The 16818-nt window shown below is 36.0% G+C and overlaps 1 protein-coding gene across 1 annotated transcript in view; it reads left to right on the forward strand.

Moving 5' to 3' along the window:
- The window catches only part of LOC123538063 (uncharacterized), a 61862-nt gene that overhangs the window by 6150 nt on the left and 38894 nt on the right, over nt 1-16818 (forward strand). Inside the window, exons 7-14 of the mRNA XM_053529751.1 lie at nt 2456-2825; nt 8244-8272; nt 9549-9599; nt 11838-11917; nt 12910-12966; nt 13483-13606; nt 14715-14837; nt 16070-16240. Of these exons, the coding sequence (XP_053385726.1) occupies nt 2456-2825; nt 8244-8272; nt 9549-9599; nt 11838-11917; nt 12910-12966; nt 13483-13606; nt 14715-14837; nt 16070-16240 (1005 nt within the window). The remainder of the gene's footprint in view (nt 1-2455; nt 2826-8243; nt 8273-9548; nt 9600-11837; nt 11918-12909; nt 12967-13482; nt 13607-14714; nt 14838-16069; nt 16241-16818) is intronic.

Raw genomic sequence — 16818 nt, forward strand, 5'->3', positions numbered from 1 at the left:
GCTTAATGTACTCACTTTTGACAGTACAGAATCATAACAAAGTAAGGTAATAGATATTGGGATGGTTGTCCAGAACTATGCTACATGTAGTAAGTTAGTAAGTTAAAACTTTGTAGATAAAGAATCGCAACAAGATAAGCTTGTAGATACTGTAATGGTAGCTGGAAAGCCTGTGTATATCACTACTATAGTAAAGTACCTGAAACAGGCAAATTACTATATAGGTTCCAGGACATTATTGAAGAATTATAATCTTGTAAACTTGTAGATGTGATGACTCTATAGTACCGAATCTTTATGACTGAGTAAAATGTAGATATTATGACTCTAGTACCGAATCTTTATGACTGAGTAAATTGAAGATATTATGACTCTAGTACCGAATCTTTACGAGTAAATTGAAGATGTTATGACTCTAGTACCGAATCTTTTCGAAGTAAACATGTTGGTATTATGACTCTAGTACCGAATCTTTACGAAGTAAACATGTAGGTATTATGACTCTAGTACCGAATCTTTACGAAGTAAACATGTAGGTATTATGACTCTAGTACCGAATCTTTACGAAGTAAACATTGTGTAGACGGTACAGAATCACAATCCGGCAAGCTTTAGATATTGTTACAGAAATGCAGAACCGTACTCAGTTGTGTATACATCGTGACGGTTGTGCAGGAACATAATAACTTAGGCATGTAGATATTGTAATGTTAGCTCAGAACCATAACCAGGTAAGCTTATAAATATGTCCGTAGGTCGCACCCACAATAAGGTTAGTGTGTAGATATCGAGATGGTAGTCCGGAATCATTGCTATGTAAGCTTGTAGATATCTCGACCGTAGTAGAGCCAGGTAAGTATGTAGATATCGAAATGGTCGTGTAGAATCATTACCAGGTAAGCTTGTAGATATCATGGCCGTGGTCCGGAAGAACTACCAAGTTATGGTAGAATTAGAGAATGTAGTGCGGAAACATTGCCAGGTAAGCTTGTAGATATCATAGCCGTAGTCCAGAACCATAACCAGTTTAGTCTGTAGATATCGAGATGATAATCCAGAATCATTGCCAGGTAAGCATGTAGATATCATAGCTGTAGTCTAGTGCCATAACACAGTGTATTATGATGGTAGTACAGAATCGTCCCAATGTATGCTATTACTTTCGGGATGGTAGTCAAGAAATAACCTAGTTAGATTGTAGATATTGTTACGGTAGTCCGGGACCGTTACGCCATGTGTATATATCTCGACGGAGGTAAAGAAATATTATCGTAGGCTTGTAAATAATGTAACCATTGTCCAGAACAATAACCCGGTAACAGTAGTCCAGGGCCAAGTAAGTTTGCGAGTACAGAATCATAACCAGGTAAGATAGTGCAGTGGAAAGCTAGAACCATAACTAGGTACATTTGTAGATCGTGACGGTAGTGCAAAATGATAACAATGTAAATGTGTAGAGATCTGGACGGTAGTGGGTAAATGTGTATATATCGTGATCGTAGTGCAGAAAGATTACAAGGTAAATGTGTAGAGATCTTGACGGTAGTGGGTAAATGTGTATATATCGTGACCGCAGTGCAGAATGATTACAAGGTATATGTGTAGAGATCTTGACGGTAGTGGGTAAATGTGTATATATCGTGACCGCAGTGCAGAATGATTACAAGGTAAATGTGTAGAGATCTTGACGGTAGTGGGTAAATGTGTATATATCGTGACCGCAGTGCAGAATGACTACAAGGTAAATGTGTAGAGATCTTGACGGTAGTGGGTAAATGTGTATATATCGTGATCGCAGTGCAGAATGACTACAAGGTAAATGTGTAGAGATCTTGACGGTAGTGGGTAAATGTGTATATATCGTGACCGCAGTGCAGAATGATTACAAGGTAAATGTGTAGAGATCTTGACGGTAGTGGATAAATGTGTATATATCGTGACCGCAGTGCAGAATGATTACAAGGTAAATGTGTAGAGATCTTGACGGTAGTGGGTAAATGTGTATATATCGTGACCGCAGTGCAGAATGATTACAAGGTAAATGTGTAGAGATCTTGACGGTAGTGGGTAAATGTGTATATATCGTGACCGCAGTGCAGAATGATTACAAGGTAAATGTGTAGAGATCTTGACGGTAGTGGGTAAATGTGTATATATCGTGACCGCAGTGCAGAATGATTACAAGGTAAATGTGTAGAGATCTTGACGGTAGTGGGTAAATGTGTATATATCGTGATCTTAGTGCAGAATGACTACAAGGTAAATGTGTAGAGATCTTGCCGATCTTAATTGCGAAATGCATAAGATGATTATGTGGAAGCATATAACGCAACCAAGTAAAATAATAGCAGACTTGGTTGCATCTATTCCGTTGAAAGTCTGTTCTTGCAGATACGAAATCAATTGCAAAATCAGTGAGTGTTATAAGACAAGATTTCTATATATGTATTTTCAGTTCAGACAGTGTTCTTCACTGCAAACAGCATCATTAGGGGTTCAAATCCACTCATATTCTCGACCGTACTCTACAATGACGGTGGCGGATACAATAGCTCGACTGGAAAATTTACTTGTCCGCTCGCAGGCGTTTATAACATTGCAACTACTCTTACCAAGGAATGGTTTTATCCTACTGGGTGGGTTACTTGTTTTATAAACATTAACTCGAGTGAAAAGATTGGGGGAGATAATAGGCCATATAACACAGATGAAAAGAAAGGCTCATATACGGAAACCTTAGTTGGTACCTTCTATTTAGCTAAGAATGACATTGTGTATATTCATTGCAATAGGGTAAATAACAGGTCTCAGACCAGACCAGCTTAGCTCATTTACAGGATTCTTAGTATCACCGGATTATTGAACGTAAATGCGATAATTTCTATAGTACAATCACCGGATGTATTTTGTCCTTTATTGTTACGTATCAGACGGCATTCTTTTCTTGTATTAAGTATAAAAAGCAGGTTTGTCCTGAAAACACGTAATCTTTTTTTAAGGACGATGTAATAGTTTTAAGGTACTATAAGCTCTCTGATTTGAGAACACGTTATTTGAGAACACGTATTTTTTTTCTAAAGTGTAATGTTATAGTTTTAAGGTATACTGTTCTCTGAATTGTTCTGTTCATATACTAATTACGGGAATGTAACGTCATTCATATCAAAATAAATTGCAACCCTTTATCAATTTTTGTTATACAATGTAGTGAATCAAAAATTCCACAGGTCGCTCAACACGACAAAAATGAAAATGTTGCAGGCTTGGTCAAATCGATATTTTAAATGAAGCATATACATATCGTTTTTTTTTTCTCTCACAAATATATATTAGTATAAATTAAAAGGTAAGGGTAGATTTCCCGGAAGTACAGAGCACAGCAAACACGGCCAGAGCCGTGCATCGCAAAGTAGGCCCATACAAACAGTAATGGAAAGATATAGCGGACGGGTTGCTTCAAAATCCAACGATAAGTACTTTTTAATTACATTCGAGATGCAAAAATGGGTATGGGGAAGGGTATGGGTGTTAAAGCGAGTGGAAAAAGCAAGTATATCTATACTTGGTGATGTGCTCTATCTCTCTATATTTATGGCATTCTCCATTTGAGCCGTGCCATGAGAAAACCAACATAGTGCGTTTGCGACCAGCATGGATCCAGACCAGCCTGCGCATCCGCGCAGTCTGGTCAGGATCCATGCTGTTCGCTAACGGTTTCTCTAATTGCAATAGGCTTTGAAAGCGAACAGCATGGATCCTGACTAGACTGCGCGGATGCGCAGGCTGGTCTGGATCCATGCTGGTAGCAAACTCACTATATTGGTTTTCTCGTGGCACGGCTCATTTTATTGCAGTAAATAACCTTACACTCTATACTTTGTTTTAAATCATGTTCATCAAAGCGGTTGATTAATTCTTGATAACATTGGTTTTATGTTGTATGTAACAGTGTAGTTTTAATATTTTGTTTATTGTATCAATCTAGTGTTTGTTGTTTTGTAATATAAAAATAAAAACGAATGAAATAGATGTTTTGAAATTATTTTATATATATGTATATTTACATGCATCACACTGTTTTTATGATTTCAAAGGAATCTTTTTAATATTTCTGTTATTGCATTCATCTAATTTACTCATGGGATGAAAAGACAATTCTTGAATGCAGGGTATTTCTACTTACGACACATATCTTCCGTCATCGTCCGTGTTCTGTCTTCATAAATTTTTGAACCTCCATCTGTATAATTTTTCTTTGCGTTTGTACTCTCTTAACCATGCCTTGTCACAAGTTTGTATGAATTAAAGGAGGTAAACTTATCGAAGTCAACACCGGCAGTCGAAGAAACCCAAAGATTGAATGGATGGAACAGCTTATTTACAGTCGAACCCAAAATAGGTGTCCAGCACCCCGTCTAGACTGATACGGCTCGTAACAGATCCAGCACTGAAACCTTTCCGGGATTCCAGTTGCGACCGACCTGCTAATCCCTGCGCCACTGATTCTATTTACTATATCTGCAAATACTGGTTAAACATTCAAAACCTACACCTTATAGTATAGCACAACATTTTCACTTTACATATACCTAGAATGTAAGCAGATAGTGATAGAACATGCGCTAGTTTTGGTTTTACCTGTAAATTAGTTTAGTAAAATTGGGAAGGAAAATGGTGATGAAAAAATATTTAAGCACAGAATAAGTGCAACTATTTATATGATAATACTTTCAACATAAAGAATGAACTTAACCGCATGATAAAGCTTTATCAGAATTTAATTTTCTATCATAATGCTATGGAAGCGGCCTGGTGCCAACAGAGAGCTTTTTAAGAAGTCCTACGTACGATTTTCCGCCCTTCATTCTCCTAAGTACAACTTACTAGCCCGAGGTACGACGTAACAACTCATAAGTATGACTTAAATTGCACGTATTAACTCCTACGTAGGACATGGCAACTCCTACGTATATCTTACAAACTCCTACGTCCGCCCTTCATTTTCCTACGTACGACTAACTAGCCCTACGTACGACGTAACAACTCCTGCGTATGACTTACACGTGGTAACTCCTTCGTAGATCATGGCAACTCATACGTATGTCTTACAAACTCCTACGCCCGCCCTTCGTTCTCCTACGTACGAATTACTAACCCTACGTACGACGTAGCAACTCCTACGAATGACGTACACGTAGTAACTCCTACGTATGACATGGCAATTCCTACGTATGTCTTACAAATTAGTACGTAGAACTTAGTAAATCCTACTTAGGACGTAATACCTAGGTCAAACGTAGGAGGTAGTAAGTAATACGAGGTAGTAAATCATACGTATGAGTTATTATTTCCTACGTTAGGCCAATACGACAGCCCTCGAACAAATAACAAGGCCAATATGAACCCACTTGATATATAACAGTATATTCTTACGTGGCAGTTCCCTCTGACCTTATTAGGGACGGGATGGGACTGAAGTCGCGGCAACCAATAGTTCGTACAATTTCGAATACCGAATACCAGACAATACTCAGAGATAAATTTAGTTTAGGCTACTACAATGGCAAGTTTTTTTGAGGGAACTCCTAAATTACACCTCATTGACCCCGTATCCTGGCCCAACTACGGCAGATAAGCTCCTACAACTGGAGGAGGCTTCCTGTGAAATGCTTTTGAATTTTACAAACTTATTCATGAGAAAACATCGTTTATACGGGGGGGGGGGGGGGGGGGGGCACGTGGCTGGCGCTGCTTTCTGGAAAAGTAAAATGTATTTTTATTGATTAAAAACAACAACAACAACAACAAAACAGATTTACTACAATGTCAGATAAGAGCTAACTGAGGAAGTAAGAACTCGTTGTAAGACAACAACTTTCCCAAAATATTAAAATAATGTTATAATGCACATGTCCATACCTTGCTGCTGCACCATGTACAAATATACACACTCTCTATCGTTTCCCACTTTTGGGGCACATTTACTATCGAGTCAACTAACAATTTGGAATACCGTTGTGAGATGTAACGAACAGGTTGTTACGGTGTTCCGTTTGGACAATCGCGACTTTTTTTTATTTAATACTAAACCGCGATGCACGATGGTACGATGACGAAAACGCGATGGCGCGATGATGAAACAACGATTACCACTTTTACCACATTCTGCTGTTTTGTAAAATATTTTATAAAATGGTCAGTGCTCAGTTCATTAAAACTGTGTAAAATCTTCAAGGCCACGTCCTTTGTATTTTATGTATGCATGGAAGTAAATAAAAAGCTGGATGTAATAGTCACATTATATTATTCAAACTTGTTAGGATGTAGAAGGTACATTGTGAAATGTGAAAATGCGATTGTATCAAGCCTGTATTTTACTGACACATATACTGTACCACTGCGCATGACTACCGGAAGGCGATGGTACAATGGTGAAAATGCGATGGTACGATGGTGAAAACGCGATGGTACGATGGTGGAAACGCGATGACACGATGGTGAAAATGTGATGGTACGATGGTGAAAACGCGATTGTACGATGGTGATAATGCGATGGTACGATGATGAAAACGCGATTGCACGATGGTGAAAACGCGATGGTGTGATCATGAAAACGCGATATTAGATCGACATTCAGCATCGTACCATCGCATCATCGCGATTTCATCATCGTGCCATCGCGTTTTCACCATCGTACCATCGTTGTTTCATTATCGTGCCATCGCACCATTGCGTTTTCGTCATCGTACCATCGTACATCGCGGTTTAGTATTCAATAAAAAGTCACGATTGTCCAAACGGAACACCGTAGGTTGTACCCTGTATTTAGGCATTTTATGTTTAGAGAGATAAATACATTGGTAGTTATGTTGTTTTTGTTGTTGTTGGGTTTTAATCACACTGTATAGAAATTGAAGTCATATGGCGACATTCAGCTTTGTAATGGTGGAGAAAGACCTCGTGTGCTCTTTCAGATATTTCTTACGGCACGGATGGAAACTTCGGTAGAGCTTGAACTCATTGAGATATCGAGCAACTGATTCAAAGTCAACGACCTTAAGCACTCGGCCACGGAACTCTTCTTATAGTAATGTGATTTTATATAATTTGCATACGCTATATTAGATCGTAACTCGCACCTCTACAAAATGAACACGTAATTAAATGTTAAAGTACATGTATGTAAACGGTGTGAATGGTTATTTCAGTCTGTGTCTGAGAGTACATCTAATTTTTAAACTTCCAAACATTTTAACACATAAAAGACAAAAGTTCACAAAATTACCGATAAAGCAGACAGTCATTTCGTACAGACGTAAATATGGAAACTCAAAACCATGAACAAAGATAAAGAGGTGCTGCGATGCACCGACATTGATCATGTCCTCGCTAAGTGAGGCAGTACAGTTAAAGTTCTATAAGACTTTAAATTTATGATAAAACAGATGTATCAACTGTCTAAATAGATGTTATGCATGAGTACATGGTTAGAAAATCGCTACTTCTAACACTGTACATGAACTTTTACAGTTAGAGCAATAAAGGGTGGTAATCAGAATAGATTCAATAAAACTTTCTTCTCTGGTCATCAATATTCAAAACCTTTAACAAGTATAAGAGAAAAACACATATTGGAAATAGGATTAAACAAAAAATTAATGTATTTTATGTTCATCAAGAAAAATGTGGCAGCCACATTTTAAACAAAGACATTATGAGGCTTCAAGGAAGCACTGGTCAGGTTTTAAAGACTATCAGACTAATTCATCAAATATAAATCCATGTTTTAGTAATAACAGTTACTGAAAAGATGAGCCACAGCAACCAGTATACAACACATCCCGTGATTTCTACCAGCACGTTAATGTAAATGGTTTATCATATATTAAGACGTTGTGGCAGAAAGAAAACAAGCCCACTATTAAATAGCCACATATAGAAGTTTTCAAGTAAAACACACGCACTTTTAATTGAGGATGATTATCTAGTTTGGAATAGCCGAAGCGGCCTAAGTCTGACAAACTGCACGTTTATCTCGCAAGCAATCATAACCAAATGCAACGCTGTTCATTAGAAAATGAAGCGCAATAGAGAACGGTTTACATTTGATAACTTGGCAATCCTTAAGTCACGATCGAACGCTTTTTACATGCGTGTGAATGTCATGTGACATTCCAGATGTTTAGTCAGATAATTAAGCTTGTGCCACTTTAACTGGAGATTTGTCCTGATCAACATCACAGTGCTACAAAATATAATATGGGCTTAAATGGTAAGTAATTTTTTTATGAACAATTTATTTGGTTGGAAACTTGACTGGAACTTTCTTAACAAATCAGATTCAAATTTAGCCGCGCAACGAGAAAACCAACATAGTGGCTTTGCGACCAGCATGGATCCAGACCAGCCTGCGCATCCGCGCAGTCTGGTCAGGATCCATGCTGTTCGCTTGCAAAGCCTATTGCAAATAGAGAAACCGTTAGCGAACAACATGGATCCCGACCAGACTGGGCGGATGCGCAGGCTGGTCTGGATCCATGCTGGTCGCAAAGCCGCTATGTTGGTTTTCTCATGGCGCGGCTTATTTGTATATTGCTGTTTTTGGGTTCAGAGTCATGCAGTTTAGATATGACGACTTTTACACATCTGGATGGTTGAGGAAGACCTAAGGAATCATTTCAGGTATCGTCGGGTTTGAGGGCTGTTAAAAAATAACGTAGACTTTATCTCTAGCTTTTATATACTTCAAGAAGCAAATCTATGATTCACAATTTTTCTTCTTATCTTACTGCAAATTTGATGTTATACTGAAAACAGTATGAACTTTTATGCCAAGAAACGCACCTTGCTTGGTCTTTATCCAACGCGTCATAGATTGACGTTTACGTCGAATCTTCAACCTCGACCTTCGCTTTCTTCTAGCTATTCTTGGTTATTTGGAAATCGATTTTTATCACTTGAAGAACAAGACAAAGATGACCGAAAATTGTTGTTTATAAATTTCAGTCAGTGTTTGCTAAAATCTCTGTAGTTTAACAACTGTCTGATTATCTATGCGAGCAGGTGATGACGTTGCATGCGTTATAAACAATAATTAAGATATCATAAATCTCATCTTGTGATTTGTCGTTGAATAAAATCATTGCTTGGAATTCAGATGCGAAGGAATTATATAACGAGGGCACAGTCTTCTTTGTTTAATAGGAGAAAGAATCAAGTCGTGTTAGAATCTGATATAAACAACAATGCTTAAATAACCACAAAGATATTATGTTAGCATCACGTCGATGTGATATTTAATCAAGTCGTGTTAGTATCAAATATAACCAGCAATGCTTAAACAACCACAAAGATATTACGTTAGCATCACGTTGATGAGATATGTAGCGTCATGTATGCATCGGGAAACAGCGGCTACAAATTTGATCAAATATTTTACTTAAAACATGTTTGAATCGAAATGCTATAATATTATGCCGTTGTATTTTTTGTTGAATGACCCTCGTACTTGCAATATTAGTCTTTCTGATGACTCAATCTCATTGCAGAAATCGGGGTCGTTCTTGCTTTGAGTTATATGAGTGTTGTTCCGCCGGCAGGTGAGTACATTTTTAGATTATTATGGCATTTATTTTTCTTCCAATTCTGCTCTAACTGCTAAATTAATCAACAAGAAAGCATATGCAAAATGCTTTATTTTTTAACACAACACACCTTTCTCCTGCTGCAGCTGAAGTCATTCAAAATCGTAGAGTTCCACAGATGTTATATATACATTTTTGGGCGTTGAATTCTTTATGTGAGAAAGCCATCCAGCTGGCTTACAGAAGGCCAGTTCTACCCACTGGCAGGTGAAATAATGCCCACATTGGTACCCGGTGTCTTTGTCCACCATCAAAGCTAGAATGTCGCCTTACGATCTATAATTGTGTTGGTGCGATGTTAAACCCAACAAATAGTATTTTTGAAATATGACAAAGGACTATAATTGAAATTGTCACTGATTTCATTTCTACAAGTATTACATTTGAACGCAAACGAAAACGAATTATAGATAATCTTTCCAAAATTTACACCAATAAAGATATACAAAAATATAGATACCTATACAACAAACAAACATACACTCCATCGTATTCTTCGTTTAAATGGGTCAACAGTGTTGTTGTACTTATAAAATAGCCTGGCCTGGTTTACAGGTTGTTCAGGGCTACGGATATGTCATATGTATTGTATTTTGCCATTATTTTTGAACATGGATCCCCATCAGTTTGAAATCGTCCATGTTTACAAACACGTTCGTTTACTTTATGAGGAGTACCAAATATGAAAGAAATCTGAAAATGTTCGTCCGTAAACAGAAATATCGATTCTTGCATAAAACCTTTGTTTTTTGCCGATTTCGACCATGCACAAACAGGGGAAAAAACGTGTACAAACAAGGAGATTCTCGTGATCACGCGCTGTTGGTGAACGTTTTGAATATGCTGTTGCGGGTCCAACGTAAGCAAATTATGGATCCCGAATCAATTTTGGCCGAAGTCGAAAGGTCCTAGACTTATGAAATCTTTTCATCTGCATTTTTATTGAAATATTTTTCAACCAAACTTTACTTTAACTTGTAGTAAGTGCTACCTCTCTTGATACGCGACTGCATTGACGTTCCTTATTATTGTATTATTACGCGTATTTGACTCAAAGTAAGTTTACACGCCGCGATTTAATCCCTGAAAATGATATGCAAACAATATTTACAAAAATACAATTTCGTTTTTCAAATTAATTTGAGTCAAGAAAGTTGACATGCTAACTTTAAATCTTACACTAAAACTTTAAAAAATGTTTGTGTCTACTTTACACATCTATGCAGTCTACTGATGTAGTGAAGGTGTGTAATGTAAAGCATAAACATGACGAAGAGTTAAGTTTGAAGGATTTTTCCATAGTGAATGAACATTTGATGAACAGAAGGTATTTATTATATATATTTCAATTTATTTGTAGATCTCACCAACCATGTTTGAGTTTATGAATTCAATATAAGTTGATTATATCGATGTTGGAAAAATTCAAAATTCTGTGTTTATCAAACTTTGATCGCGATGGGGTTGGGTACAAAGCAAAATTTTCTACGTTATATGCCTAGAGATTTCATTTCTAACGATATAAAGAATATAGGTATCGATACCAATTTCTATTGCACGATAATGTTTACATTTAAAAAAGCGTAAGGGACAGACTATCAATTTAAACCAAGCAGAATTGTGTTCTGTCTGCATCTCACTACACCTGCAAATATTGTGTAAAGACAGGATGCTGTGTATGCCCTTTTCTCATAATTCCGAGCCTCTAAAAGCTAAAGTTCCTACCGATATATCAGAAAAAGGGGGAATCATACTTATTTTACATATATTTAATATTACAGAAATTACCACATCAAGAATGTCCGTTCGGCATGTATAAAATATGCACTGTTTCTGTTGGCCCTGGAAATGCATAAATAAAACGTGTCCATAACAACCTGAAACGGCCGACTTCGATCGGCTAATGTCAGCTGAATAGTTTTGTTTTTTCGATATTTCCAGCACTTTAGTTGTGTTTTATGCAAGAATAGCGATAACACACGTTTGTTTCGTGAAACAACATCTGCAGTATCCCTCGGGCTATGTTGGTGCACTCGCCCTACGGGCTCGTGCACCAACCAATCCCTTGGGATTCTGCAGATGTTGTTACACAAAAAAAAACGTGCGTTAACGCTACAATGTATCGAATGTACATTCAGTGAAAGAAGTTTCGATCTTTCACTGAAACAACAACAAATGTTCTGTATTTTTCAGAATCGCTCAGTTGTTACTCCTGTCAAACTATAGATGATCCACTAACTTGTAACAAGACCGCTACTTGCTCCGGTACACAGGTAATAAAGGCGTTAAAAGATGCCACTTACTTGTAACAAGACCGCAACTTGCTGCGGTACGCAGGTAATAATGGCATTATATGATGCCACGTACTTGTAACAAGACAGTTACTTGCTCCGGTACACAGGTAATAATGGTATTATATGATGCCACTTACTTGTAACAAGACCGCTACTTGCTGCGATACGCAGGTAATAATGGCATTATATGATCCACGTACTTGTAACAAGACAGTTACTTGCTCCGGTACACAGGTAATAATAGTATTATATGATGCCACTTACTTGTAACAAGACAGTTACTTGCTCCGGTACACAGGTAATAATGGCATTATATGATGCCACTTACTTGTAACAAGACCACTACTTCCTCCGGTACAAAGCTCGTTATGATACTTTATGATGACACTTACTTGTAACAAGACCGTTACTGTTCCGGTACACAGGTGATAATAGCATTATATGATGCCAATTATTTCTAACACATCCGCAACTTGCTCCAGTAAACAGGTAATGAAGACGCAATAGATACCATTTACTTGAAACAAGACCCCTGCATACTCCGGTAGACAGGAAATTAACGCATTAGTTAAAGGACGTAACTTACTTAAAACAAGACACTACCTTCTCCAGTTACAATGTAAGAGGTAATAAGGGTAGGACATGATTATGTCTCAATTTTGAAGTTGGGGTGAACAAGCATGCAAAAGGCTCAGAAATCAAACTTTTATAGCTTCTACGGTTTTCTATTCGAGACATGAAAAAATATGCTTGATAATCATCTAGAGTTGATTTGATGTAACCTCATAATTTGTTAAAATATATGCGAACTTCTGAAGTTGGCGAAAACATGAAACACTACTCTACACATATTTATTTTCTTTTGGTTAATCAAAATATATAAGGGGCGCAATTTTTGTAAGAATCCCAAGCTAGAGTAATATCCGAAGAGCGAAGTACTGGAAATATATATTTATCATTTCCCTTTCTAGGTATGCTTCCAAGAGGTAAAAGGTGGAATCTATAACATGGGATGCATTGAGGATCACGTATGTTTGTTTTAAAAAATAATTTCATTTCAAACAACTATGCAGTTCTGCATTTTTAAACGTGATTGGAACTACAAATGTAGTATACAAGTGTAACTCTCCATCTTTTTAAGTTCTCCTTTGCCATCTTGGGAATGTACAAACTTTCATATCTAGCCGCTTAAGGTAAATGTCAGAAAGTGTCAACTCGAACAGATAAAAATATGCTATAGCATATGAATGTACTGAGTTTATCTGATATTTGTTTGTTTAAGCAGATAAATTATCTGTAACAGAAATAAATCTTTTAACGCTTTTCAAATTTCAATGATAATTGTGCAGAATAATAAGCCTTGAACACCATTGATATGAATTGCATACGTGTTTTTCGTCATTTTGCTAGTACTATACTTTGTGTTTTAATTGGCAAAACATTTACGTGATATAGAAATTACGGAGAATGAATATCAAGAATGTATAACAGCAAAATATTACCTTTTCTACAAACTATTTATATAACTTATTTTCACTTTAAAGCAATGTGGAGGTGTAGCTGGACCTGGCATCGTTGGACGGGATTTAGCTGAGCGGCAACTCTCAAGTTGTCATGAATGTTGTTCAACTGATGGCTGTAATTCCGATATCTGCAAACACTCAAAACGTATGATATATTAAAGTACCAATGTTGCGTTTTAAAGAATGTGTTTCACAAAATTGATATGCATATTAAGTTAAAAAGTTTAATATTTCTGTTATTTGGGAATACGCTTTTCTAACATTAATATTATATCCACATTAAACGCTCAAATGGATAACTTATATATTTCCATCGTATTAAAAGGAATATTAATGCATAAACACTTACAAACATAGGGCATTCCCCATGAAAATGCATATAGACCTTTTTAAGTATATTTTCAAAAGATCATGCAATGTTTGAAAGCGTTTACCAAAACGGCCAGGTAATGGCAAGCCGTCAGCAAGTTAAAAGACTCTTTTAGAGATGTTATAACTTAGAAGCTAGAGTGTTAACTAGGCAACGGTGTACGTGTTGAAATCGTGCAAAGTAAGATTTTTACCAAACGATTTTAGGGTTGCTTGCATGGCATATATTTTATTCAATATTGATTTTAGATGATTTGAAGAGAAGGCAACAACTTAAAGCGTAATGCATAATACTCTAACATAGATTTTCACTACTACACCATGTATAAAAATTGTATATCTAAGACTAATGTGTGTAAAATAATTTTAATAGAACATATGCAACATTTTGATGGCGCTGCATATATCCTTAAAACTTAATCCCAATCTGAAATGTGTATCAGGTTTTTCGTTTGAACTCTTAACAGGAGCAGTATAAGCTTACAGTATAACTATTACTTCATCTCCTTTTATTTTTCAATTACATGTGCTGCCTTTTAAGTTCTTTTGTATAAGAAATAAATATCATATTGCAGTATCAGCTGTTGACATTAAAGGTGGTATATATATATATATATATATATATATATATATAGTATTTTAATAACTATTAGGAAGATGGCAAAATGTTTTATAATTACTACATAGGTACGTATTTATTGTATTGAACAACACTATGTAAAACGAAATTTATCCCGACTTTTTAGTTTTTCTTTAATGCTACGTCTACTTTAAGAAATGTAGCGCAAATTTGGACTACATAGTTATAGAAAGTCTTTATGGAATATTCTTCATTTAAGTGTAGTTGAATGATAATAAAGATGACCAGTTAATTTCTTTTTCAGCCAGCACGTGCGTAGACGATGAATCAGTTGACTGTGCAAGGATGAATTCTTTGTTTCACGTTTGTCAAGATGTTCATCAGGCTAGTCTAGTGTGCCCAAAGTTTTGCCATCTATGTACTTTAGGTAATGTATACTTTTGTGCACTCATGTGAAACAATTATCTTAAAGCAGAAGACAGTGAAAAATCATAATATATGTTATTCTAATATTCTTGCTTCTGTTAAAACACGCTTACGCTAAAATGACGTCATGTTAACCAGCGATGACGTCAGTGTTTTTGTTGAAGGAGCGCTACTGTATTTCAACTTCTGTTTTAGATAAAAGGTATACTAGAATCGAAATAATGCATGGCAAAGTCGTGTTTTACATAAATTAATACACTCAAAATCGGTAATCATGACGTCGCTAAAATAATTCACTCGGGCTACACCCTCGTGAAATTAGTCTGCCGACGTATAACCACTTTTTCATGTATTAATAACATTAAAATACGATTTTTCTTGACATTATTTCTTAAATTATACATAGATAAAAATGATGTGAATTAGGTGAGACTTTTGTGACAGACTTTGTATTGATTTTGTTGACATCAATACTTTGCCGAATCCAGGGTCGTGACCACAGGCCCTTCAAACAAAATGCAAATCTTAAAGGTATACTAGAACGAAGTATCATATGTGAAAATACGAACTATCACTAACGCTTACAAATTAAACTGGAAGTTATGTTAACAAACGACTTTTTCTGCATGACATTCAATTATGAATGTATCTTTACATATATACCGATACAAAATTACATTTTATATTTGGTAAGGATAAATATATCAGGATTTTCGGCTTTTGGAGTACATAAAAAATTATTTAAAGATAAAATGTTTTAGTGAAAGCTGTGAATTTGATACCTTTAACAAACTTATGCTATTTCGACATGAATGTTTGAATTGATCGCTGAAAAAAATCAATAACCGTTTCAACCGTATGCAAAATAACTGCTCTAGTTATGCATTTCATTTTTGTTTTGGTCATGTTTACTCCCTTCAAATGTCCCAGTTCCATCAGGTCTGCATCAAGGCTTAACTATAGCTTATTCATCAAAAGAAATATGAACTAATCTTGATTTATCAATGTCTAAGAAAAACCTTGTCCATTGTGTTTGGTGGCATTTTTTAAAATATCTTGACGACATGACAGACACAAATAAGTTTTCTATGTAATCATGGCCCAGTTTCTGTGACATTTGTTTTCAACATAAATTCCTTACACAATTATAAAATTGTAAAATATAATTATCACTTGTATTTAAAAACTATAATGCAAGCTTTAGTTGTAAAACTTTCTCTATCTTAACCTAAGTGGATGGAAATTGGGCAGAGTGGTCACCATGGTCTGGATGTGATGTGACTTGTGGAAACGGGATTCAAACTAGATCGCGCACGTGTACAAATCCAGCACCAGCTAATGGCGGGCTTGATTGCTTGGGCAGTGCTGCTGAAACAAAAGTTTGTCAGAAGGAACTTTGCCCAGGTAATAGAAGTTCATTCATATCTTTATCAAGTGTATTTGGGTCCAAATGTTTGCTTGGTATTTTTTTTTTCTGAATATTTCTGAATATCGTATTCTAAATTATACCCAAATCTTATTTGCTATATAATGTTGCTTTCTCGAGTCCTATTTCACTAAAATAAAGCTCTCCTAATACTATTTATTAGTGGGATATTTACTAAAGACATTCACGGTTCATTTAAATTTTTGCCTTTCCGAGATTTACATTATCTTTGGTCTTCCTGGCCTCATATTTTCTTTGAATTCTAACATTTTGTCACTGAGATCTTTTCTAAAATTTATGTTTGCATATGTCATTTTCTGATAGTTTTCCGGGTCTCATGCCCTAATCCTTTGTCACCGAGATCTAAAATTCTAAATTCTAAAAAATATGTTATGCATATCTTATTATCCTAATTTGTTGTTTGTCATTCATATCTTGTTTATCATTAAAGGGAAAGAAAATGTTGTCTTATGTTAATTCCGTCTGCTAGAATGTTTTAACCATTTAAAGAAGTGAAAGAATTTTCAAAATCGGCTCAAAAATGAGAAAGTTATGA

Source organism: Mercenaria mercenaria, chromosome 18, assembly GCF_021730395.1.
Source record: "Mercenaria mercenaria strain notata chromosome 18, MADL_Memer_1, whole genome shotgun sequence".
In the NCBI taxonomy this organism is placed as follows: Eukaryota; Metazoa; Mollusca; class Bivalvia; order Venerida; family Veneridae; genus Mercenaria; species Mercenaria mercenaria.